Source organism: Rhinolophus sinicus, linkage group LG10, assembly GCF_036562045.2.
Source record: "Rhinolophus sinicus isolate RSC01 linkage group LG10, ASM3656204v1, whole genome shotgun sequence".
Taxonomy (NCBI): Eukaryota; Metazoa; Chordata; class Mammalia; order Chiroptera; family Rhinolophidae; genus Rhinolophus; species Rhinolophus sinicus.
The window spans coordinates 14,374,900-14,402,353 of NC_133759.1; the positions used below are offsets into that span (position 1 = coordinate 14,374,900).

The window sequence follows — 27,454 nt, forward strand, 5'->3', positions numbered from 1 at the left end:
AGTAACATTGGAACTTAGTATAGCAGGTCCTTGAATAATGTTCTTTCAACTTCGTTCTAACATTGATGAAAAAAAAAAATCAGTTACCAACCGGGGCCACTGTCTGTGTGGATTTTGCACGTTTGCCCCACGCGTGCAGGGGTTTTCTCTGGGTACTCCAGTTTCCTCCCCAAGATGTGCACTTTAGGTGAACTGGCGAGTCTAAATTGTCTCCGTCTGAGTGAGTGTGGGGTGTGTGAATGGCCCTGCGATGGAAGGGCATCCTGTCCAGGGTGGGTTCCTGTCTTGTGCCCTGAGAGGCTCCAGCCACCCATGACCCTAAACTAGAATACGTGGTTTAGAAAATAATTATCTTACTTGTTTGTATTAATCTTTCCTAAATGTATATGTAACTCACATTTGTTTCAGTGTTTACTATTAGAAGTGTTTTAGGTCTTTATTTAGAAGTTTGGTGATGTTTTTGTGATCAGCAATATGCTATAGGAACTTAACTCTTGTTTACATCAATTAGCCTATGGTAAAATTGGTTTCATTATACGTCATTTTGCTTAAAGTTGCAGTTTTTAAGAAACTATCGAAAATGTTAAGTGAGGACTTTATGAATTTTTAAAAAAATATTATGAAAAATTTCAAACATACTCAATACAGAAAGTACAGTTCAATTAATGTCCATATATCCATCACCTAGTTTCAACAATTACCAAGATTTTTATTTGTATTAATTTTAAGAAAACTGGAATATCCCTGAAGATTTAGCCTTCAAGCTTAGCTTGCAGACCTGAGGCACTACTCCTCCAGTTTGGAAAAAGTCTACTAAAGATCATGCACCACAGATACACATATACTGGTGTTTGCATGTTTGTACATCCTTTTACGCATACACACATGGTCCTATTTAAATTAGATTACTGGACGATATGTGGAAAAACTATTTTAAGTTAAGACAATTTAACCACTAGGAAAAAGTAGTAAAGATTGATGTCAATGTATTTTCCCTCTGATAAAACCAAAAAATAACTTTTAGAACTTAAGTTATTACAAATTAAACAAACATAATTTGTTATCCAAAATGCTAAGCACTAGAAATAACAGGATGCAAATGTTCTTGTTTAAATACATGTAATCACGAATTTATGGAGATATCCTCTACAAATGTAAGACAAAATCTGTAAAGTTAACTATTAGATCAGTTCTTTTTTTTTAATTAGTTAAATGAAATCCAAGTACATACTAACATAAATTAAGGAAGTTAGTTCAAAATAAAGGCACCAATTAGATCTGTTACCTGTTCTCTGAACTCTTGCTCTTTCAACTTTGAATCACTGATCAGAGTAGTCTTCTGTGCTAGTTGTGTCTGAAAGAACAAAAAGTCAGATCTGAAATGTATATGGGCTTAATCACTGCCTGGACACATTTCTGTATTGTTTGGGACATTTTTTTCTTATTAAACCAGTCTCTTCATGTTTTAACTTAAAACACAGAATTCTCCTGAAAATGCACTACCTTCAGTCAAATTCAAGGAAGATTTAGTCTTACCTGTAGCTCCATAATTGTTACCTGAAAATGGAGAAGAAAAAAATGAGTGTATACAATAAAATCTATAAGAAACAGTAAAATTGAATAATATAAAATTACAAGGAAATAAGAATTCTTAAGTTATAATCTTAACAGAGTGGTCAGGTTTGAAATAAGATTTTAAATATTTGGTTGTAAACCTGGTCTATTTTGCTATGCAAACAAGTAAATATATGCAAATGTAAGTAAACACAAGGAAAAGGACTGGGAGGCCACTCAGCAAACTCCTAACAATGACGACGGAACACGCCCACCAGGAAGGGTTTATTCTATATTTCTGTATTACCTGACTCATTTACAACATGAATATATTCATGTATTGTGTGTATAAGTTTTAAAAATTAAACATATTAACATCTATTTAAAGCACATGGACCCTTTCAGGAAACGTAAAGCACGATTTCTGGGAATCCACTCAGAGCTCAAATGACTTCATTGAAATCAACACTGATATGCAATTCAAAACATCCCAGAAACAACAAAAGATGCTCAAGAAGGATAAAAATTCATGAAGAATAAAATAAGATGTTTTTAGAGTAGGAATAAAAATTAAGGATGTTTTCTCTCTTTTATGACACAAGGTAAAGGACTCAGAAGACCTTCGGAATATTAACTTCATAATCTCTCAATATTCTATGGCACCACAGCATGGGTCAAAATGTCACTATATACAACGTTTATACTTATTTTGACATTAAGGAAAAGAACATGTTACTCAAGTACATGTATTCGTCTCATAGGAAGTAATACTTCATAATACCCAGTATATTCCTATCATGACTAAATGGCAAAAAATTAAAAAAACAAACTAAAACAGCAGAACTAGTAGCTGTTAAAGAAACAGAGAAACAGTCCACTCAGCTTGCTAAGTGTTGATAACTAAGGTAAGCTACACGAGGCACAGTATAGCAAAGCCCTTTTACAAATGTCTCTTCCCTCCATTTTGAAAAAATGGTCCATGTAATTTGGTTGTCTGGAAAATTGCTATCTGGTAACTGACATTCTGTAATGAATCCTCTATAACTCTCAAGGATGAAGACATGAACATCTAACTTTCCCAAGGCCCTCATGACAGTGTCATATAAAGACCACACTGGACGAGCAAGAGAACATTTTAGGAAGTAGAACAGTACACTATTTGGCTTCTCAGACTTGGGCCCACATGCTCTGTTGGGCTGCACAGTGGGACAGGAAACCACAGAATAAACATGGCCTATCTTTCATAGCATCAATTTTACCTACAGACTGAGATTATTAAAATGCCTAGATATGCACTGCCAGATCTCTTTGAATTCAGTCCAATTTTCCAAAATAATCCCATTGTAGTATTTGTATCTGTCCCATTAACCAAGGACAAAAATAGGAATTGTTTTTCACAATGGTATATAACTAAAAACATTTCTATGTGACTGCAAATAAGGATATCTTATAGAGTAGAATATAACATTTACATGAATTTTTAGCACAAAATATAAACATCTAAAACTATCGTACTTCCTATGGACCACTTTTGGCTATGTCTCAGGGCTCTGAGGTTCACTTTCCTTTGCTGCTCTTTCCACAAGAAAGACTGAGAAGCCCTAGGATAACAGAAATGTCTAGGCTCTGAAGTCCGGCAGATTGGGTTTAAATTCCCAATACAACATTAACTGTGTGAGCTTCAATATTTTATTTAACCTAACTGAAACTTAGTTTCACTGTCTATAAACAGAGGCAAAGGTTTTTGTTAGATTAAATGAGGTAGGTATATATGTCAGTAAGCCAGTCAAATAATGGAAATGACAATGCTTTCCAGAAACATGACACAAAGTCCAGTTCCTCTCACTTTATCATTGCCTGGGTTTTCTTCCTGCTGTAGGTTTTGCTGATATTTCTTTTGTAGCTCCTCAAGTTGAGTCTGCAGGTCCATTACTTTTGCAGTCATTTCTTCTTCACGAGCCTTTAGAATAAAAAAAGGTGTTAACAAACATAGTAGAGTAGCAACAGCGCGTATAGAGAAAACTATCTCTGTAGGAGAAACAAATACCAAAACATTTATGAGTCACAAACCACTGTTATTACTGTAATTCATTACTGTGTTTAGAGCTCTAAACACTTTCTTTCATACCCCACTTTTAACTCTAAGCCCTTTTTAAAGCTGCTCACTATTCCTAGGCTATCTTTTTTCCCACCTTCACTCCCTCTGTCCCCACCCGATAAAGCTCACCAAGCTATTTCTTCCCCCTTAAACTAGGGTTCCCACGTTTAAGCAACAATTAGGTGTGTAGCAGTGTTGTGACAGAACTATAATATACAGCCTGTGTTATAAGACTTTGGCCTTTTCTATATTAGGGTTTGATTTCCATAAAATAATCATTGATTTAAACTGGTAGATACTCTTATGCACAGCATTGCTCAGCCAGCTGGCAACTTTACTGATAAAAAGTTGTGATGGTTTTTTCCCTGCCCCTTTGGATGGGCTGTACAATTCAAGAGATGGTTTTTTTTGTCCTAGTTCAGCAAATCTGCACACCTTCTATACATCTGCCCCCAAACCACACCAGTGATATTTTGAGGTAAATGTTCAACTAAAATCTATTTTTGAAAAAAAATAGTTAATGTCTAATGTATTGGTAACCAATTTAATGTCTCTACTTGCCCTGGACTTTGCAAAAAACAAACAAGGCTGCAAAAATAGTATGTAACTTATTGGTGAAAAAAATCCTACTTATAAAATTTGGTGTACAAATCGTTCTCTTTTGTTGATTACCCTGCGTAAAGGCTGTTGCCCATCCTGCCATTTCTTTATTTGCCTTGATAATTGCCATGATTTATTGTACACAGCGGTCCAGAACTCTCCTTGCTCTTACAAATCTTGCAATAACCTTTGTGCAAAAAGAACACTTGGAATTGGAATATTGATCAGATTTAAGTAATGAAGGCAGGACAAGTGTTTGCTGAGCAAGAGTCTAAACAGGAAAAACAACCATAAACAGGTATTTGATTTAACAGATGCTGACTTGCCAGAATCAAGAAAAAATAAGTCTCAAAAACTAAAAGAGATCGGCTGCATAGCACAAAATAAGGCAATGAACCAGGGGACACGGAAAATCTAATTTTAAATACTGCCTGTCATGAACTTAGAACACCTGAAAAAGAACGAACCCCTACTCTCAACGTAAGCAGAACAGGGATCTCCTTCGACATCTCCCCACTGGGACCCACCTTAATCTGGCCACCACCCTTAAACACCCCCTGACCAGAACCTGCTGTAAATACAATACAATACATTACACCTACAATCTTGGTTTACCGTTTTTATTCTACTATTGCATACCCTGTGTGATGTCTGTGTCAAATGTGGCTTAGCCCTGTTTGTAAGGATCACTGTTAATTTCTTATTCAGTTAGGCCCAGATTTTAATATGACAATTAGCTGTGTCTCTGACATTTCCTTTGACAGTTGTGGGATACCAACCTAAAGTGAGTCCTGTAAGAATTAAAAGAGAATCCTTGATGTTATTTCTAATTTAAGAAATGGTTCTGTAATTTCCTTTGTAAAAGCTTTCTCATCTTGGAGGGGAAGAAAAAACAGTACTGCTTGCTCTGAAGTAAAAACAATAAGCAAATCTAGTTAAATTGAATATGCACATATGTAGTAATTATGTTTTAAAGATTAATTATTATGCCAAAGCCAAATCGCTAAAATACAATCACTGTCAAAAAGAAACCAGATTTGAATCCAATGTGGCTTTAGGAGCTACTTCCTGCCAGTGAAAGTGCTCTGAGTTCCAGACTAAGGCAATTAGGTAAACTCCCTTACTTGTGTGTATCCCATTCCTCCTATGAGATGTCACCACCCCTCTTCACAAAGGAATTCTTCTCTGTCCTACCATGTGTCACCTCCTCCAAATTTACCACCTGTCTAGTATGAAGCAAGCATCAGGCTAGGTTCTCAAGCCTAGAGATGAACAACAAAATCCCTGCCAACAAGATGCTTCCAGTCTAAGGGAGAGGACAGATAATTAACACATCTCTATACATATATGTATGTATGACAAAAGTGACATGTTATAAGTGAAGCAATAAATACAGATGAGTACCAAAAGAACACAGATACAATTAATTCCAGTTCAGGGGTTTCAAAAAAAAGACCAATATGATGCAGAAGAGTAGATTTAGAAAATCGAACTTTGGGTAGAAAAGGGAAAAAGAATGTTTCATTTTTGTTTCAGTTTGCGTAAGGAAATACTGGAACATTACATAAGAAACTCATGGAGGGAGAAGGGAGACAGGACTGTATAATACAGAGAATAAAAATATGTGCCATTTTCATTAAAGACCATTCTCCAACTATACTTTTTTATATTGTGATCTTTAAACCATGTGAATACATTTGATTCAAACAAATTTTTTTCTAAATTAAACTTCAATTTTAAACTTAAAAAGCCAAAAAAGAGATGGTAACAACTGTATTAATTCATGAAACTTGAAAATGTGCTCTTTAGGCACACAGAAAAGCATAAGCAAAGGTAAAACACGGTGAAGAACAAGCTCAAGTTGAGTTTGGCTGAAACTGACTGAATTGGGGGAGGTATCACTGGGACAACGGCAAGCCATTGAAAGTATCGAGGAGGAGAAGTGATATGATCACACCTGTGTTTCAGGGTAGAAAATAACTCTGATAGGAAGAGATGACTACCTTAGAAAAAAAGATTAGCAGCAAGGAGGTCAGGTGGGAAATTAATAGAACAGACCAGACCAGGTGAAAGATGGCAGCCCAGACTGTGGCAGCAGTGGAGTTGAGAGGGAAGGAACATACAATGCGACACAATGAGAAATGACATCCTAAGAGCCTACTATATGTTGGATATTGTGCTGGAGATACACAAAGAGAAACAGATGATTTACTAAATCAGAGAAGATAAGCAGATTTCATACCCTAAAGGTGTGTGGATGTATGTACGTATGTGAGGGGCTGAGAAAGGTAGGAGATGTGACGCAAGGAAGACAAAAGTTCCTGGCTTCTTCAAATGGGGTAAAGAATGGTAAGAACGTTACCTAAGATAATAAAGGCAAGAAAATGAAAATGTTTCTGTGCTCCATTTTGCTATTGACAAGTTACAGAATTATTTTAATCGATGACAGAAATACAGCATTCTGTAATGTCATCAGGAGAAATAAATTTGATAACAGCTTTGTGGGGGGGAGGGGGGGAGACCACTACATAATATATACAAATTCCATAAAAAGTCCAATTCCAAAAATTTTTAATTGGGAAAATGGTGAGAATATGTCTCAGAATCAAACTAATATGATGTTTGCTGAGAACTGTTAATATCCCCTTTCAGTAATATTTACATTTTTTAAAGGAAATTCTTCAAGACAGAGTATGTAATTGGTGTGTTTCAATGAGGACTTGTTTAATCACAAAGTCAGCCCTAGACCTGGCAGTTGAAAGTCTAGGGCCACAATGTCCAATCCAGTAGCCACCAGCCATCCTAGAACTGTGGCCATGAGCACTTGAAGTGTGGCTAGTCCAAACTGAGGCAGGTTGTAAACGTGAAAATATGCTAATCTCAAAGAATTAATGCATATATAATATTTACATTGACTACATATTGAAATAATATTTTAGATACAATGGGTCAGTTAACATACTATTAAAATTAAGTTCACCTGCTCATTTTTTTTAATGTGGTAACTAAAAGCTTGAAATGACATGTGTGGCTCATATTTGTGGCTTATATTATATTCCTAAAGGACGATGTTGGTCTAAGACACAGGAAAGACCTTGGGGGAGCACCTACCCAGCTCCTCTGCCCACCCTCCACTTCCTGCCCACTTGTTCGGCTCCCGTAAGCTTAAAACTTGAAGGTCCATTCCCTTCATTTCCCCTAGTAAACAGCAGATTTTCAAGGATGAGCTGTACCAGCAGCTAACCTCTCTCCCTGCACCCTCACCCCTCTACCTACAAAGGTTTGTCACAGCCTAGGAAAATCTACCATCTCTATCCCACCCATATAGAGAAAGAGAAGCAGTTCACAAAAGGGCACTCTATAGCTGTGGCAGTTTATCCCTGCAGTGAGGCTCCCTGACTTAATTTGATCCATGATAAACAACTGTCACCTTCCCCAAGGTCCTTTTTCAGGGAAAAGTCTTTACAAAATACTATGCTAAACTTGCTTTTCCTTCTGGGAAGAAGAAAAACAGAAGATAAAACTAAACTTGCTTTAATGTATCTTCCAATTCCAAAATTTATAAGGATTCAAGAAACAATCGTATTTTTTAAAACTTCACACATATATATTCTATGGAAGTATAAGAAAATGTGAAATTATCTCCCATAATTCAGCTAACAAAACCAAGTCTGATTCAAAACATCCCAGAGTGTTTCTCTAAAACACATCATCTGGTGCCAAATGAAAATTCTTAGAAATGATTATTAATTACGAAGGGCATAGTTATGATACTGTCGTTGATAATAATAATAATATATTTTTTGGCCTAGTTTTGACCTATTTCACCAGGGCCTATTCCATAGTTGTGGCTGATACCTGAATGTATCCTAGCTAACAAATTATTAATAAGAACTTGAATTTCTGAAAGGTTCTTACTACTAACCAAAATCTGAGCAAGGAGTCTCAAATGTAATTCTTAGCCAGAATTACATGTTAATGAACTGTGTCTCTTTTAACGATGTAAATCAAAAAACATAAATAAACATTAATTTATTTTCTTACCTGACTGAAATATCAGTTAAAGGTTGCAGGTAAACTGATGTTTGAAACTCACCAAACTACTTAATGTGGCATAGAATATACTTCCGGTGCCCTCAAGCCTGTGACCTTACAGCCATTGTACATAGCACATCATTCCTCCTATAGGAATGAACTTTTTTCGTGACACGAAAAGTGGCCGCTCTGGATAAAACATTGCTTACTATACCAGGCTTTTGTTTCCAGGTGACATGTCTGTGGACGTCTTAATTTTGAATAGAGCTATAGCTATTACTGGAAACTAACTGTTTTTTTCTATTGTACTCTGCTTTATCAAAAAAGTAAACCATTTAAATTGTGCTACAGAAATCCAGACGTTGTCTTGTGATCTTTAAACAATAAATTATTTGCTCTTTAAAAAAAAGAAAGTGTGAAATTATTCAAGCCTTCTTTTCATGATGGAACTAAAACTCAAAAAAGATAAAAAGGTGGCATTTATACGTATGTGTCATATCTTGGAATTTCACTCTTTTCAATTATATTTAAAATTATTATTAGAATCTATTCCTGCCTCAAACTTCTCCTGAAGCCCTAGTCAGGTGAAGCATGATTCTCTGATTTATGCATCCTTAGTCATCAAATGGTTCTCAGTACATGGTGAAACAAGGTTTGGAGTAACTAAAGAATCTGCAATGAAGAATAATTTACATTGTTTTACACATGAAAACGTTCTATAGTCCAAAACACTCACTAGCATTCATGGCTTATATTCACAAACAAAAATGACAATGATAATCCACCATTAGCAGAATAAGCACATTGAAATATTCTCCCACTAAATAGAAAAGATTTAGCTGATGCATTCCATTTTTTCCCACACTTTTTGTCCCTTGAGGACGTGCAAATTGGGTAGGGATGGAATAAAGTTAATTGTCCATCCTGGAAAGATACCAGCTAAGCTAAGTAGCCACTCTAAAATACACACTAACTCTCAGATTTTAGACTTTACCTAAGCACAAAATCTCACTTCTTAGTCTGGTTCTCTCACAATTTAGCCTGACTTTGAGAAGAAGACAGAGAAGAGAACACATTCTTCCCCTTAGCAAGTCATTGTCGCTTCAATACCTGCCAACTGGACTTTACTGCCTGGTTAGCAGAATCTGATCAGGAAACTACAATCTTGGTGGAAATCAATTAGACTCCTTATAAATCTGCATACGATGTAGAAATACTAACGTAGATAATACTGAGCAAAAAAAAAAAGAAAAAAAACCCTCTACATTATGAAAAACAGGAAATCTGATAATCCAATTTTCTTTAGCACTACCATGAAATCTATTACAGCTAAATTTCAAAATAGAGAAAATAAGGTACATCAAGGATTTCTTCGTATCTTTTGGCTGTTCTTTTGAGATCATCTTCTTTCTCTACGATTTTTTTATGTAACTGATTTGTCTCTTCTTGATGGCTTTCCAAAAGTTCAGCCTCCACTTCTTGGGCTTTATCTAATAAATGAAAAACAGACACACACAAGAAAACACATTAGGTAAGAATTAATATCTATATCCCAATTTCAGTAAGAACCCATGCTCCAAATCAAATTTGATAAAAATCAACTGACCAGATGTACTCTTCTCAGACAGCAGAAGTGTCTTTATACAGTAAATTAATTAGCTAATGCTTTCAGGTTCTTTCACCTGCTCCTCCTCTCAGTAAGGCAAGCCATGCCCAGGCAGGTAGTGCCAGGTTCCCATGAGAGAACTTTCTTGGGCAAGAATCCTTTTTTCTCCAGTTTAATTACTTAAAGCACTTAGCACAGTGTGAAAAGACTAGGCCTAAATTATAAATAGTCTCTGCTGATTCCGATTTGTTCTTTATTGAATTAAAATTTTTCCTTACCGATGGTTTCTTTTATGGTTGTTTCCAGCTCCTGTTCCTTCTGTGCCAGCTGTGTATGAAACTCTCTCATCAGCTGTTTTAATGTAGAATTGTGCTTCAACTCAAGATCTTCCTGCTCCTGCCTGAGTAACAAAAATACAGAGTTAACAGTTGTCATACAAAAAACAAGCTGTAAAGAGTTACCTGGTCTTTACAACAGTGCACACAGTATGATCTCAGTGGTATAAAAACATTTTTTAAGGGCATACAGGAGTATATCAGTGTGTGTGTGTGTGTGTGTGTGAGTGTGTGTGTGTGAGAGAGAGAGAGAGAGAGAGAGAGAGAGAGAGAGAGAGAGAGAGAGAGAGAGAGAGAGAGACTAACACAGTAAACTACTTCTGGAAGGATATGTAAACTATGATTACCTCCAGGGGATTTGAAAATTTTTCTTTTCACTGAAAATATTTCACCATACACATCTACATCATATAATCCAATGCTAATCCTAAAATAACACAAAATGAAAATAATTCCTTGGCTATGAACCTAAAAACCATGATCTTATATGTAAGAAAAGGATTTCCCCCCCTAAATGTACATGGAATAAAACTGCGTCTTGCCTTAAATTGTTTTTATTTCTCCTCAGTATTTAACTTATTAAATTTATGTGTAATACTTCAGGTAGGTGAAACTTAACTGGATTAGGCACAAAAAAGGGACTTAATTAAGGAGGGCCGCCTTAAAAACATTCATGCTGAAAAAACACTTACTTGATTTTCTCTTCCATTTCTTGTTCATATTCTTTCTTTGTTATATCCAATTCTTGCTGATGCTCCTTCCGCAACATTCGAATATCTTTCTGCAGTTTCATAATCTCCTTGCTCAGCTTCTGCTTCTCCTGCTCTGCTGATGCTAACTTAAACGCCAGGTCACTGTGCTCAGCCTCCATGTTACTAAGCAATTGGGGTTGCATCGCATGTGACTTGGACTTTTCTTCAGCACTTTCTCCCAAAATTTCTGTGGATTTACTTTTTCCACCCATCTGTTCTTGTGAAGCCAGTGATTTTTCATATTTTGAGGTCAACTCTTCCATTTCAACTCTGTGTCTTTCCTTCTCTCTTACTAAGCAAGAGTCCAACTCTTTTAGCTTTTGCTCCAAAATCTGACAGGTTAGTTCCTTCTCCTGGAGGGTTTTCTGCACATCCTCAAGCGCATTTTCCAAGTTTTGCTTTGCCCCTATGTTATTTTTACCTCCCTCTTCTTCCATGTGCTGGGGCACTATCAAGGAACACTTCTTGTTTTTTGCCTCCAGTTCCTCTTGAAGATGATTTATCACACCTTGATCCTCATGTTGCTTTGCTTCGGCATGTTCTAGCTTTCTTAAGAGCTCCTGGTATTTGTACTGCATTTCAGAATGAGAAGAAACTGCCTCTTCCTTTTCCTGCTCTAGCCTCTGCAGTAGCTTTTCTTTTTCAATTAAATTTCTTTGTAAAACAGTGATTTTCTCCTCACATGCTTTCTGCACACAGCCTTGGGAATCTGCTGCTTCTTGCTCAGTACATGCTGCCACATTTTTTGCTGAACTGGGTACAATTGATGTTTCTGACTGTGAACTTTCCACTGACTTAAGTTTTTCTTCCAAGATGTGAATTTCTCTCTCTCTTTCCTGCAATTTTGTATTTAGTTCACTCAGCAGGCTTTCTGTATCTTTTTTATACTGCTGTTCTTTTTCTTCCATTTGAGATAACAACTGCTTCTTGATGGCTGCGATTTTTTGTTCAGCCTTTTTCTTCAGTTCTGCTAATTTTGCAGCACCCTCTAACTCAAGTCTATCTCCCAGTGCCTTTAACGCCTCTTCTTTGCTTTTCACACTCGAATTCATGTGTTCCAATTCTTTCTTCTGAGTTTCAAGTTCAGATTTCATGGAAGTCACTTGCTTCTCAAGTCTTAAGACTTTTTCTTCAGCCTCTTTCACTCTATTGTCCTTTTCTTCCCCTAACTCTTGAACATGCTGCAGTTTCTGAACCATTTCATTCTGTTCAATATTCTTTTGCTGATTATAATTTTTAAGAATTTCATTTAAGGACTCAATTTCAATTGTTTTCTGAGTAACATGCTCCTCTAATTCCATAATTCTTGCTGTCTGAGTTTTTAACTCAGTCTCTAAACTACACTCCTTTTTCTCCATCTTGCTCTTCTTATCTTCCATTTCATCCTTTAAACATTCACATCTTTTATTTTGCTGATCAAGGTCTTCCTTCAATAAAGCTATCTGCTCATCCTTTTCACTGGCTTCCTTCATTTTTAACTCAAGCTGCATCTGCAGTTCGTTAATAGTATTTTGATATTGTGTAAATTTTGACTGTGCTTTCTTCTTCCATTCTGAGAATTTGTTAGACGAGTGATCTGCTTGTTCAAGAGCAGAAATTTTCTCTTTACTCAGCGTTTCAACTTTCAAAGTCAAATCTTGCACCTGATCCCGCAATTCACGTTGTTCTTCATCATATTGCTTACTTAACGATGCAATGGCCGCTTCTTTTTCAGTTGGGCTGATACTATTCTGAAGTTGAGTATTCAGCTCAGTTAGCTGTTTACTAAGACTGCTGATCTCAGCTTTTTTCTCTTGAAGCTCTTCTTTCATCAGTGTGACAGCATTGATGTTTTCCGATAATTCTTTCTTCAACTGTGTGATACAAGACTCCTTTTCAGAGGCAGCCTGTTGCTGATGACCTCCCTCCTTCTGTAAGACTTCTTTTTCTGTTACAAGACCTTCAATATCAGCCTTCATGCTCTTAATTTGATTTTCCTTTTCTTCTAATAGATGGGTAGCCTGCTGAAACGAACTATTTAGTTTATTTTGCTCTTCTGTTAGCTGTCTAAGTTGTGCTTCTAATTCAGAAACTTTGCTGGTTTTAATTTGTAGTGCCTCCTTCACTTTAGTTGTGTGGAGCTGACAATGGGAAATTCTAGAGAGAATAGCATTAATTTTACTATTACTAACGCTGATTAGTTCATTTGTTTTAGCTTGTACTAAGGCTTCAGTTTTCTTAGAGTAAATATCCAACTGAACTGCTAGTTCCTCAGACAGTTTCTTGATTTCCAAGTTTTTGTCTTCTAGGTTTTTCTGACTTCTTTCATGTGAAGATTTCAAACTCTGGAATTCTTCATCTGTGGTTTTCAACTTGTCAGTCAACTCAAAAACCTTAAGCTTATCTTTTTCTGCCAGTGTCTTCAGTTCAGCTACATGCTCTTGAAGAAAAGTATTTTCCTTCAGAGAATGCTTCAAGTCAACTTCCAGCTTTTCAAGTTGTACTTTCAATTCAGTTTCATTTTGTGAGAGAGAATTCGTATGAGCAGACTTCTGGTTTAACTGTTCCTTTAACTCCTTTAATAATGTATCCTGCTTAGCACCTTCTTCCTTAAGCCGCGTTATTTCCTTGTTCATCTCTTCTTTTTCACACTCAAATATGAGGATCTTTTGCTTCAGTTCTGCTACCTCTTGTTCTTTTTCCTGTAATTGGATTGCGTGTTTTTCCTGAAGTTCTTCAGCTTGCTGATTAAGTTTCTTTTCCCAGACTGATATGACATCACTGAGTTCTCGCCTATGCACTTCCGTAAGACTTTCTATTTGCTCCTTTTGGTTTGTTTCCAGTCTTGATACTGCATCATTGATTCCAGCTGAGTTAGCCTGTGCCATTTCCAAAATTTTGGCATTGAACTGTTTTTCTTTCTGACTAAGCTCTAGAACAGTATTTTCAAGCTCTTTTTTAAGTTTGGCTTCCTGATCCAACAATTTCTTCTTTAATGTTTCTTGCATCTCCTTTGCTTTCTGCTTAATTTTTTCTATCTTTTTTTCTTGATTTTTAAATTTGGCTTCATATTCTTCATGCAAACTGCTAATACTGTCCTCCTTGGCTGATAATTCCTGTTTGAGTGTTTCAATTTCTTTGCTCTGTCCCTCTCTCATTTGTAAAATTATGTTTTCCTTTTCCATCAGGATTTGCTTGGTCTGTCCCTGCTCTATGTTATTATCTTTAAGTTGGGACTCATAGAGTTGGGTTAAAGATTTTACTTTTTCTTCCATTTCACTATTCTGTTTATCAAGTTGCTGCATCAAGTCCCGCACCTGGATTTTGTGAGTGTCTAACTCAGTACAAACATCCTTCTTTTGGGTTTCAACTTCAGCGACCTGTTTTGTAAGAAGAGTTCTTTCTGCTTCTAACTCCAACAGCTTCTGCTGCAGCTGGGCCAGCTGCTCCTCATAGGCTGTTGCCTGCTCGTGTGTGGTCTTCTGCTGTGACTGACAAAGCTCCAGCTCAGCACATGCCTGCTGGCGTTCCCCTTCAGATCGTTTCCTATTTGCCTCTAAATCTGCCACACGAGCCTGATGCTCTTTCAAATGCTTATCCTTTTCCTTCAGAAGAAGCCCAAGCTGATTAATTTCATCTTTCAATGCCTTCTCGGTTCTCTGGATAGATATCTCTTGTTCTTTAATAATATTGTCAACTTGCTGCTGGTGATGATTTTTCTGTTCATCCAGCTTGGACTCTAACTCCCGCTTCACTTTATCTGCTTGATCCTTTAGTACAGAAAGTTCCTCTTCTAGCTTGTCACGGGCTTTTAATACTTCCGACAGTTCAGAAGACAATGATTCCAGTTCTGTTTGCTTCACATCAAGCTTTTCCACAGTCTTTTCATTCATCTCTTCTATATGAGCCTGGAAGAGACTCTCTTTGTCTTTCAACAATGTTTCTTTTTCTTGTTCATACTTTTCTCTAAGCTTTTCCATTTCAGTCTGATGTTGTTGCTTTAAGACTTGGAGTTTTTCAGTCCAAAGGTTATCCTGCTGATGCTGCAGGCTTTCCAATTCTGTCCTGTGTTTCTCAACCATGATTGTAATTTCCTTATTGTGCTTATTTTTTTCAGCTTCCAAATTTATAGCTAAATCTTCTGATTGAATTTTGCTTTCTTGTAAGCTTTTTTCCAAAGAACTTTCTAATTCCAGAATTCTCTGTTAATAAAAACAGATGTATTTTTATTAAGTACAGACCTGTTTATTAGTAATGATACACACAACATGATATCTACACCTAATAGTTATTTACCTAAATTTCAAAGATTAAAATCATTAACCAAACACTAGAAAGGACAAAGAATTTCTGCTCAATTCCTAAAAGAATTATATAACAAAGAAAAGATTCTATTTTTAACACAACTCATAATTCCAGATTCTTTCTACCTATTTGGGTAACTACTTCAACAATATATATTTCAAGGATATTTTGAATGCATAGTCAAAAAGAAATAAATCATAAAGCAGATAATAATAACTATTGATAGAAAGATAGGGTTTTTTTCCCCTGTTTTTAAGGCCTGTAATATTATTCTATTACTTTAATAATTTAATTTTGGAAGATAAATAATGTATCTGATTTTTCTACCCCAAAAATTAGTATTTAGAATGTTTTGCAAAAAGAAGGAACTTAAACAAATTTTACAAAGATTACTATTATCTTATGCAAATATCAGTCCTGACTCGGAAGGAAAAGAGGCTAAGTGAGGCAGAGCAATAGAATGTCAGAGCAGGTCTTAAGGAATTACCAAATCCAATTTCTTCATGTAACAGGTGAAAATATTAAGGTATAATTAATTTACAAAGGTAGCAAGTAAAAGATCTAGGACTGAGTACCCATTCCCCTCCACCATGCCACCTTACATAAATATTAGAAATGGGAAAATAAAACATAGTTTAGAACTATGGGTAATTAGTGTGACTGATTCACTATCTAAATCAGAGTCAAAAGGCCAAATAAATAACATCAGTTAATTTATTCAAAACAGTCCATACGTTTCATATACTCCTGAGGGAAGGGCCAGAGAGCCTTAAAAATGTGCACACTGAGACATACACAAATACATGTACAAATATATTCATTATGTTTAATATGAGGAAATGGGGGAAAACGTCGATGTAAAAGCAGGGCATTGGAGTAATAACACTGTGATACAAACAGAGTATGAATTATGTCCAGGACATGACATAAGATGAAGCTGGATAGGCAGGAAGGTACCAGGGCAAGGGCTGCCCACAAAGTGAAGCCACTTCCTAAAGATCAGGGTGAGGAGGCAATGGAGTGGAGATGCTGCATGTGAGTGCAAAGAATCAGAGTGAGGGGCTGACGGTACAGCCAGCTACAGGCAGAGTCAGGAGCACCACGTAGCAAACAGCAAGCCACTCCCATGAATAGCTCCTACTACCTAAAAAGGAAGTGCATGTATATGTTAAGTCTAACCCAGTAAAACAAAAGCTTCTCTACAGCTTTATACTGACTGGAGAGATAACACAGTTTTCATATTCAAGTAAATTCACAGCTCTGGAACCTGAATATTATTTAAACTTACTGTTCTGTAAGTCTCTGCTTCTTGCTGAACTTCCCGGAGTTTATTTTCACTCTCTGCGAGGATTGCTTTCTTCTGCAACTCTAACTCTTCCAGGGCCAAAGATTCTTGCTGTTCTTTTTCTTGAGTGATCTTCAAATGTTCTGATTGACATTTTTCCTGTGCAAAAAACAATACTACTACCTTAGACCCATACAAATCTTCAGCATTCCCAAAGCACTTCCGTAGGAATCATTCATTTCATTCGCTCTGCACACCAGCCCTGTGAGGTAGGCAGTATCATCACCTCTCTCTTCCCAGGTTCTAGTCTGCAGAAGCAAGGTACTGGGGCTTTTACAGAGAGCTCTGGCCAATGTTTGCCACAATTACTCTTGATATGAAAAACTTTGTTCCAGTAACCCCAGTGCATCTGCTATTTTCCCACTACTTAAAATGTTTTGCAAAACACTGCTGAATGTAAGGGTCTCACAATTGCCGCTAACTCTTCTCTGTCCTCCAGAGTTTGCTTTTTCAACTCTACGCTGAGAAACTAGATTTTAAGTTTATATAATTTGTGAGGAATACCTCATTAGGATACGGAGCGCCACATGGAAAACCAATCAAAATCAGAGGATTACATGTGACTATATGGATTAGATGAAGGAAATGTCTATAAAAGCCTACATAACTCTTCAGATGATCTGGGCTCTTCTACCATCCCATCAGTCCTGAAAAGCTGCTTCTTTGTCCTTATTACAAATCAACATTCATATTTAAAGTGTTTATTGTTTGAAAAGAGAAGCTCTAGAGAGAAGCACTTTTAACATGTAGTGGCTTTGAACTCCAACTGAAGTATACTCATCCACACACAGTGCGAAGGTTCGTGTGCCAGCAGCAGTATTTCCGATTCATCACACTCTGGTGAAGCACTTGCTTTACCATATTATAAGGAGGTTAAGAAGAAAATAGTAGTTTCTAAATCAATTTTAAGATACCATTTTAAGCGTACTATATTGTTTAATGTAAACTATATTCTAAATGCATCTCTATGTGCCTACAAAAACAAAACAGGAAATTTTAATGGTCTGTAGAATTTTGACTCTTAAGTCAAAGCTAACTTCTTTGAGAAACTAGGTAGAATGGGGAGTGGAAGGGGCCAAGCGCATGTGCGCATATGTGTGCTTTTTATGTGTGTCTGTGCCCTTCTTTCTCGACTCAGAATGTATCTGAACATATCAATTCCTAGGACAGTTTTAACACAGCCAGTGTTCAAGGCTCTGTGCCCCCCAAAGGCCAAAGACTCCAGCATGAAAACCCATAACTGTTGGTCTTTATGACAAGAATTTTTAGCGCCATTCCCAGCTTCATTTATTTCCTGCTTTGTTGCTTCATTTCCATGCCTCTATTTTAAATTTATTCTGTCCTGTTATAGTGTCAGTATTCTTATAAATTACTTTAGATCCTTTCCGGACCAACAAAGAATATAAATATGTGCCCATAAACATGTATATTTCAGGACTACAGACGAAACCCCTAACCTCAGCCAAAAGCACTGTAAATCCATGTGCCTGTTTGACCCACAGAGATTAGAGAACTCCTTGAATCAGTCCAAGAACCACTGCTGCTGGAAATTCTCAGAGCCCCAGCTCCCACTAAGAGTGAAAAATATTATTATATATGTGTGTGTAAGAGAAAGGAGAATAAATTATAAATACTGTTTCTTATTCTTTTATACTGAAAGCATCTTTAAACTATACATAGTATCTTATGGATAATAACTTCATATACAAAGTTTTTGGCATTAACACTTCCTATGATAACTTATATAAAAAGCTTTTCACAGTTTGAGAAAAAAAATGATTTTTGTTTTAAACTTTCAAATTATACTATTCCAAAAAATCTTATCGTGCTTTTCTGGTTGATTTGATTAGTTCAGTCTGTTGGGGTTTTTTTTTTTGGTGTTTTTTTTTCCGTATTTTTTTTAAACATCATATGGATTGAAAATTACTACTGAAATTACTCTACTACAAATGAAAACTACTTGGTCATTTTCAATCATTCTTCTTTAAAATGTATTTCAGGCAAAACTTTCCGAGTCTTGAGCTCTGCTACATCCAGTCTAGTGCGTTTTTTAGACATTCTTTCTGAGTAATGCAGTCATGGGTTCACAGCTTCAATTAACCTATCTTCTCCTTTACTTCTCCCTAATCATGGCCTACCTCCAGGGTGAGAAGGATGATGAACACACTATTAATGAAAGCTTGTAGATTAGCAAATTTAATTTTCACACAATACTAACAAGCTCTGACCACCTCTTTCCTGCCTATATCCTATCTCCTCTTGACTCAAAAGTCAAGGCTGCTGGTAGTCTGACCTCAACCTCAGAGTCAGGGGCCAGGGGATGACATTATAAAATGCTGCGAAATTTACCCATAGCAAAAACAGAGTAAGTACTTACAAGAGCAACTTTCATTTGCTCCTGAAATTCCCTTTCTTGGGTCTGAAACTTCTTGGTCAGCTCCCGATCTTTGCTGGCCAGCTCCTCTTCATGAAGTTTCTTTAATTTAGCGATTTGATCTGAGGATTTCTGAAAATCAGCCAAATAGTTAAAGTGAAACACTTAAAATAAAATACATCACTCTACAACTAAGTCAGCCTTTATTACAGTTTAATCAACAAGTCAATAGCTTTGTAAGAGGAAAAACCAGAACATATTTCCCACATAAATCAAAAGTCACCAGTCTCGACAGTTAAAAGAAAAACCAGTGTTGCTCCTCATTTACGACAAGGAGAGCTGCTGCTACAGTAGTCAGTCCCATGGGGGTGAAGCTCCATTTCCACATCTTGCAGGGCTGTCCCTCACCAACCAGGATGGGGATGTGCAGCAGGGGAAACAGGGACGGTCTCAGAGAGGGCACTCCACTGTGGTCAAGCTGCTCCCCCACCCCTCACCCCCAGCTGCACTCATTTAATCATGCCTAGCTTTCCGGGCATGTACCATCTATTAAAAAGTACTGACCTTGTTCTTTCTCGGCTAGGAAGACTTAATCTTGTAAAAACGTCAAACCTCCCTAAATAAATCTAAAAATGTAATATAATCAAATAAAACTACCAACAGAATTGGGGGGAGTATCCACCAGACAAAATAAACATGCAAGAATGGCCAATATTCTTTTGAAAAATAAGAGTAATTAGGGGAGCTTATCAAATAGAACATATAAAACTAGAACAATTATAACAGTGTAATACCAGCATGGTCAGAAAAAGCAATGGAATAGTGCAGAAATTCAGAAAAAAACCCACATGTAACACTATAATAATTTAGTATGTAATAATAATAATAGTATATTATGTCAGAGGGGAAAATATGGATTATTAAACAAATTATTTGGAGACTACCTGGGAGTCATCTAGAAGAAATTAAAGTTGGATGCTACCTCACTCTTTACACCAAATAAATTCCAATTGGATCAAAGATTTAACCAAAAAAAATAAAAGCATACAGGTGCCAGAAGAAAACACTGAACCTTTAAAAGTGAACTCAAGTGAGAATGTATTTTTAAAGCAGAACAAAAATCCTGACAGCATTTAAGGAAAAGAAAAACTTCTGCAAGGCCAAAAAACAAACAAACAAACAAAAAGCCATAAACAAAGTGAACAAATGACAACCTGAGGAAATTATTTCGATAAAAGCACCTTATCACTGAACAGATAATTCCTACTAGAAGTAAAGATTCCTACCAATCAGTAAGAAAAAAACCAAGAGCCCAATAGGAAAATGAGTCAAGGATTTGACCAGGCAACTCAAAGAGAAAAACTACAAATTCCTTTTAAACGTATAAAAATATATTTATCATACTGGTAAGCTATGCACATTAAAGTAAAATGGTATCGTTTTTTAACTGATGAGCTTGAAAAAAAAAAGGTAACAACATCTTTGTGAGGAGTGAACATAGAAGACAAAATAACTCTTCTTTACACTCAAAGATTGTAGGAAAAACATAAGACCTTAAGTTTTTAATACTATAGCCCATTTCAATCTAGAATTATTCTTACTTTCATTACATCGACGACCTCCTGTTTCACCCGACTTAATTCCTGTTGAAGACTGATGCGTTCCTCCTCACTTGTTTTTTCAATAGCTTTTATTTGCTCATCCATTTCTGCCTTCATTTTTCTCCGTGCTTCTTCTGTCTTTTGGGCTGTACTCAAGGCTTTTTCAAGTTCCTCAAAAGCTTTAATGAAAACAGCAGAAAACAAGTATCTCAAGAAATACTATCATGGAGCTAAAGTGTTTTACATTCAACTTATGGGAACTAAGAGCAGCAGTAGCAGGACAAGTTAAAAAACTCATCATTGTTTGAAGCCAAGAAATATTTGAGTATTTCAACAAAGCCACAAGAACCATTCAGTCACTGACACCAATTTGTCAGCGTTCTAGATTCAGATCTTAGGACTGCTTATATGAACTTAAGCTCAGAACTTTGAAAAAAAATACTAAGTTACTAATGGTTCCCCACTCTATCCACAAGTGTCCTTATAGATAGCAAATGCAAAGAAATAAAGCCTTGTACCTACTTCCGTCCTGTATGATTTTAATTGCTTTTCTTCGTTGAGATGCAGTTCTTGTCTATCATCAACAATTAGGTAATATTATTATATATTCACTAGGACATTTTCAATAATGGAAAAATTCTTTGACTAACCTTATTTTAAAAGATCTTATAACCATATAATAAAAGAACAGAGTGTTGTTTTGTTTTTTAACATTTACTGGCTGAATCCCATAATGAAGCAATGTAGTTTGAAATGAAACTCCTACTTGTATAAGTTTCGAACTAGGGCCTTTAACTAGAAAGAAATCTTTACCTGATTCAACAGTGTAGAGAAAGGTACTACCAGCAGGGAATTCTTGGGAGAGATAAGAATTCAGGGCCTGCAAAAACAACCATCTAGGCTAGAGTAGTATGATCTTTCAGGAGGCCAAAAGCTCACCCAGAATCAAACACAACCAGATAGGATGGTGCAACAGTTGGGTAACTTGGCACCAAAAATCTGCAGTATGTGAGTTTTCGTATATTGTATATATGTGTATATGTGTATTTGTGGGTGTGCATGTATGTGTGTGTTATATATATGTGTGTGTATATGTAATATATATATACTATATATATGTGTGTGTGTGTGTGTTACACACACACACACGTGCATGTACTCTCTCTACTGGCATAATGATACCCTGTGAAAAACCTACTGCTATTATCGTCCTAGATTATTTCCTTTAGTCCTCACAGAACAGAAGACATCAGACTTCCCTTTACCATAGAGATGGACTATAAATAAAACATCAATATTCAAGATGGGTTTTCAATCCTATCAAGAAACTTATGTTAGAGGAGATAGTTCACTGACATATATAGTATTTTCACTCCCAGTAGGGTAAGAAATGTGGAACTTCAACCTATGGCATCTCAGAAAAAAAAGTCCTTTATTAATCACACGCTGGCTTACTAGACAGTGATTTGAACATAGGAATTTCATACTCGAAGACAAAAACTGTTCTTTAAGTTTTTCTTAATGGAAAATTGCATTAGTACAGAAAAGGGCAAGAGAAAGGCTGAATTCGGGTAACAACTAGGAAACACAACTTACTTTGCTCAACATTTAAACAAACACTTCTCTGGCAACCATATATCTTTGATATAAAAAGAAATCTATCTGATTTATTCACTTTATATGCCCAAAGCATAAAACTGATGCTCAAGGTCTAAATTTCAAAGGAATATTAATTAGCTAAAATTATTTTGAAAGATTCCTACTTTAGCTTTTTACTGGTATTTGCCTGGAAACACTAAGATAATAATTCTTAGATATAAACATGTTGGAAAATAAAACATTTAAAGAAAAATCTTGTCTTTATTTTATTTAGGTATTCTTTTACTACAAATTTTAGTGTCAAACACTAATAAATATCTCTTACACCTAACAAGAAATTAGTTTCCTAATTTCTTAAAAATCAAGTACAGTGATCAATTATGGGAAAGAGATTCTGTAACAGAGTGCTTACTGAAGGTTTAAACGTGGGAAAGGAAAAAATGGAAAAAGGAATGGCAGTATTTTTTAATGCTTGGATGTCATCAACATCTTTTCATTACTGTTATTATTCAGCATGTAAAATTAAATTTCAGTACTTCTAAGCACATCACAGAAATATCTTGAATCAGGCTCTAGAGAACCCAAAGACAGTTTTGATATTCTTCTGACAAAACAGAGTTTTAAATGAGAAATTTTTGTCAATTAAGCAAAATAAAACAAAACTGTATATAGTCAACACCAATTTTCCTTGTTTTCATTTTTACAATTCCAGAATTTAGTACAGTATAAAAATAGATGTAGTGCTCTCACTTTTCAGACAACAAAAAAATCCATGCCACAAAGTTCCTATTTAGATGTAATTTTCCAATAATTAAGCTTTCTTACTGCACTCGGTAAATTTTAGAATATTCTTCTACATTATATTCTAATTTTAGTGCTTAATCCACTGATACAGTTTTCTGAAGTCATTTAATTATCCATTATATAATGATTAAAGTAGGATGGAGGGGCTGGCCTGGTGGCTCAGGTGGTTGGAGTTCCGTGCTCCTAATGCTGAGGTCGCCGGTTCAATTCCCACATGGGCCAGTGGGCTGCGCCCTCTAAGCTAAGATTGTGAACAACAGCTCTCCCTGGAGCTGGGCTGCGGTGAGCAATAGGAGGTTGGCGTGAGCTGCCGCAGGCTGCTGTGCTGCCGTGGGCTACCGTGTGTTGCCATGAGCGGCTGGTGGCCAGAGTGAATGGCCGGCAGCCAGCAAGAGCTGCCACGAGTTGCTGTAAGCAGCTGATTGGCGACCAACTGCCTCAGTCAAGGGGGAGCTGCAAGACTCATAATACCAGCATGGGCTAGGGAGCTGTTTCCTACACAACTAGACTGAGAAACAACAGCTTGAACCGGAGGGGAAAAAAATAATAGTAAAGTAGGATGGACAGATCTGGTTTGACAGTTCATCTAAATTTAATCCTCTCTCCCACCTTCTGCTACCATGTCAGAGAACCATATAATTTTATACCTAGAAAGAAATCTTTGAGATCTTTTAATTCAATATCCTCATTCAAATGCAAGAACTGAGCCATCCAATTTTTCCCTCAGATGATAAATCAACTTGAATATATAGGCTTGATAGCAAAACTTTAAAACTATTATCTAAGGAATGAGCCTTACCTTGCATTATTTTTGAAAAACTAAGAATGCTGACATTGATCAAGCTTAGCTGAGCAATAATATATATCACTAAACCAGAATTTCTGAACCATTCAATCACTGATGGCTTCTAACTCTCAAAAAAATGTAGCATGTTATACCTCTAACAGACACACAAAAACTCAACTGCTTTCCATCTCCATCCTGCTTTACAAAAAAGCCAAGTACCAAAAAATAAAAAATAAAAAGCATTAAAATACATTATACAGATCCACATATAGAAAACATATTTCAAACCCATTCTGGATTCTACACTATACCACAAATGGAGCCACTTTCTTACAGGAAGTCTGTCTCCAGTAATGAGTCCCGTTTCAATGTTGAGGGAGGATACACTGAGAGCTTACTTACTAACCAGAAACGTCTCACTTTCTGATGCAGCAACCACCAGATACAGTAAAATGGTGTCCATTGTCTGTAATAGCCTAAAAGTCAATCCCCCACTCTTTCCAAAATGAAACTATGCTAGGATTTTAATGTGAGTAATAAAGAAGTATGTTCTGAATATCTACATAATGTGCTTTCCAATTATCAACAAAGGATAAGTGAGTGGGGAGAACGAAAGCATGCATCAGCCACAGCTGACAAGTCTTCTGCCAACATGCAAGAGTGCGCAGGAAAACCACAGTCACAGCACACGTCAATGGGAAGGCGAAGCACGAACGGCCGCCAAAATGTTGCAAGAACACACTGTGTTCTTCCAAAGCAAAATTCAATGTATCTCAGGCAATTTTTAATAATAAATAAAAATACTCTGAAAATGTTTGTAGGAGAAAATTTAACGAACGTTATTAAGAATGGTCCTCTGCCAAAAGTAAAATGCAGGGGGAGGCCTTTTATTGCTAGCTCCTCACTTTCCACTTCAGACGAGGTTCACTTACATCCATGGGAATTATAAAAATGGACAAATGCCCACTATAAGAGTTCAGTGAGAAAGGTGGGCAACAGTTCAATAATCCAACCATTCATTCATTATATACGTATTTATTGGATGTTTGCCATTTGCCTAGCATAAGCTATGCACCAGGTGACATAAAGAAAAATGTTCACCAAAAACAGTTGTAGTAGTAAGAGGGAGAGAGAAATAAAAGAACTAATCCTTAGGTAAAGGTAGGAAGAACTTGGCATTTGCTTTTACCTTTTCCTCTCCTCATTCTCAACGTCCTTCGCAACTGTATAATAAATGCCAGAATTGGGAGATTCCAGGGAGCATTACTATTTTGTTGCACTGTCCCAGGGGACACTTGACTGTAAGGATAAAAAGACCCACTTCTACTCCCACTACAGGGAAAAAACAAATATTTGCAAGTGTGGAAAGACTGCCAATCTCTCGATGAACTGTTGGTCCTAAGAAGCTGATTAATACCATCAAGAATGAATATGTAAGCCCGTGCCTATGTCTTAATCCCAGCAAAACAGCTGCTAAAATGCATGTGGTATTACACAAAAAAATACAGGTAATACTAAAAAAAGGAATAAAATGCAAATTAACAGAAAAGCAACAGAAAGAATTTTATCAGAATTCCCAGCCAATCACCAAGCCTCTTTTGTGAATAAAAGCCACAGTCTAGTGCAGCAGTTTTCAAAGTGTGGTCCACAGATCCTAGGGTCCTGACACCCTTTTAGAGAGCCTATAAGGTCCTCCCTTTTCCAAATACTTATCTGCATGAGGGCAGATTTTCTTCATGTATTTCAACCAAAATAACAGAGTAAAATCCAGCTATCTTCCATTAAGCCAAACAATGAGATAAGCAGAAATGTAAAACAAGGCCACTCTTCACACTAAATCTTGTTATGGAAAATATAGGTAATTTTCATAAAAGTATACCAATATGTAATAGGTTTATTAATGGTTATTTTAAAATGAACAAAACAAATATATTTTTAATTTCTTAGTTTTAATTTCTAATACAATAAGTATCACTACACATAACCCATATAAACAGAAGCTCTTTGGAATCCTCAGTAAATTTCAAGAGTGTAAACAGGTCCCTGAGCTCAAAAAGTTTGAAAACCGCTCGTCCAGAGTGTAAATGAAAATAAAATCATACTACCACCCAGTGGCACAAATCAGATAGTGCAATATTTATATCTGAATTGGGGCCTTCAGAAATTTAATAAATACCACATGTACAATGGAAATCTACCTTTTAAGCTACTTTCCAAAATACACAAGATTCATTCTATATAGACTATGCTTTGACTTTTAAAAATTGTACAGCTCTATCCAAATTTCGTGCACTCCCTACATAAACCATGCAAATGTATCTATTAAATACTTTAAAAACATCAGGCAGATCTTGAAAAATATCAAGCTAAAGCTAAGTAAACTTAATTAAATTGAAAAAATGATTCTGTAGCAAATAAAGTGTGTTATTCCAGTTGCTAAGGCTTTCCAGTAACAGTGACAGTGCCAGAGACATAAGTACAGGGTGACAATGACTCTCTAAGAATATGGACGCACAGCTATTACTGCAGAAACGTATCAAGCACCTATAAATACATGACTAGCACATAAACAACTTAAAATCTAACTCCATTTAAAATAATAAATTTTTCCATCAGGTATTCATTTAGTGAGAAAATATGTACATACTACTTATCTAACATGGCAGACTTAAATTCCACTTTGATTCACGCTTTTTTTTTGCCTGAGAAACATAGAATTGTCTTTGTAAAGCTTATCCTAAGTATCCATGATAAGAAAATGAATAGCCCTTACCCCAGTCCTGTTCATACAAGGCTTGGGAAAGGCACCGTGATTCACTTATTGGCATGTGTGGATGCACAAAAATAAGATGTTTTGTGAGACTTCAGACTCCAAGAAAACTTTGTTACATAAATTATCGACAACAAGGCACTTAAGTACACGTGTGATTTTTGTTTGTTATATAAATATGCATAAATCTTACACATTATTTAAATACATAAATTCTATTTCAAAGGGTCCTTCAAACATCAAATAAATACATTCCAATGAGTATCTTTGGTATGTAAGGCTTATACTATACAAATGAATAAAAAAACTCATTTCCTGCACAAACACAACATGGCAATAAAAAAGCAAGGAATGTTATGACTTAATCTAAGTTTTTAAATGCAGCCAATCATATAAAACACATAACTTCAGCAAAGACAAGGTACATGAAAGGGAAACGGCTTAAAAAGGACAGTGGACTCTGGAAACTTTCCTAATCCAAGCAGAATATTGTATTCATCCTACATAATTGTAGGCAAAAACATTTTAAAGGAGAGGTGAGGATTAACACTGAGTCCTCTTTTTGTATTGGCTATATTTAAATCACTTAAAGGTAGCTAACAAAACAAAACAAAAAGTCTATGGGTAAGAAATTATCCTGAGAAAAAAATTCAAATGTGGAATAAGCTGTAGCGAAAAGTCGTTACAGTATTCTTCGTCACAGCAGAAATATAATCTAGATGTTGATCAATAGGTTAATGGTTAAGTAAATGATGTAAATAAGCTGCATGCATTCTGACACAGCCATTAAAATGTTAGTACTTTAGCAACATGTAAAATTACTTCTAATATAATGCTAAATGGAGAAAAAGGGAGCATACAAAATTGTACATACAATATGATAAAATATTATATACAATAATATAAAACT

The 27,454-nt window shown here is 36.0% G+C and overlaps 1 protein-coding gene across 8 annotated transcripts in view; it reads right to left on the reverse strand.

Moving 5' to 3' along the window:
* Positions 1–27,454, reverse strand: part of GOLGA4 (golgin A4) — a 96,516-nt gene that overhangs the window by 22,712 nt on the left and 46,350 nt on the right. For all 8 annotated transcript variants that reach the window (XM_019727638.2, XM_019727633.2, XM_019727636.2 and 5 more), the window contains 9 exons: positions 20,585–20,763; positions 18,987–19,115; positions 16,553–16,708; positions 10,921–15,161; positions 10,172–10,293; positions 9,647–9,777; positions 3,401–3,514; positions 1,537–1,557; positions 1,286–1,354 (listed from right to left, as the gene is read on the reverse strand). In XM_019727638.2, coding sequence (XP_019583197.2) covers positions 1,286–1,354; positions 1,537–1,557; positions 3,401–3,514; positions 9,647–9,777; positions 10,172–10,293; positions 10,921–15,161; positions 16,553–16,708; positions 18,987–19,115; positions 20,585–20,763 — 5,162 coding nt within the window. The remainder of the gene's footprint in view (positions 1–1,285; positions 1,355–1,536; positions 1,558–3,400; positions 3,515–9,646; positions 9,778–10,171; positions 10,294–10,920; positions 15,162–16,552; positions 16,709–18,986; positions 19,116–20,584; positions 20,764–27,454) is intronic.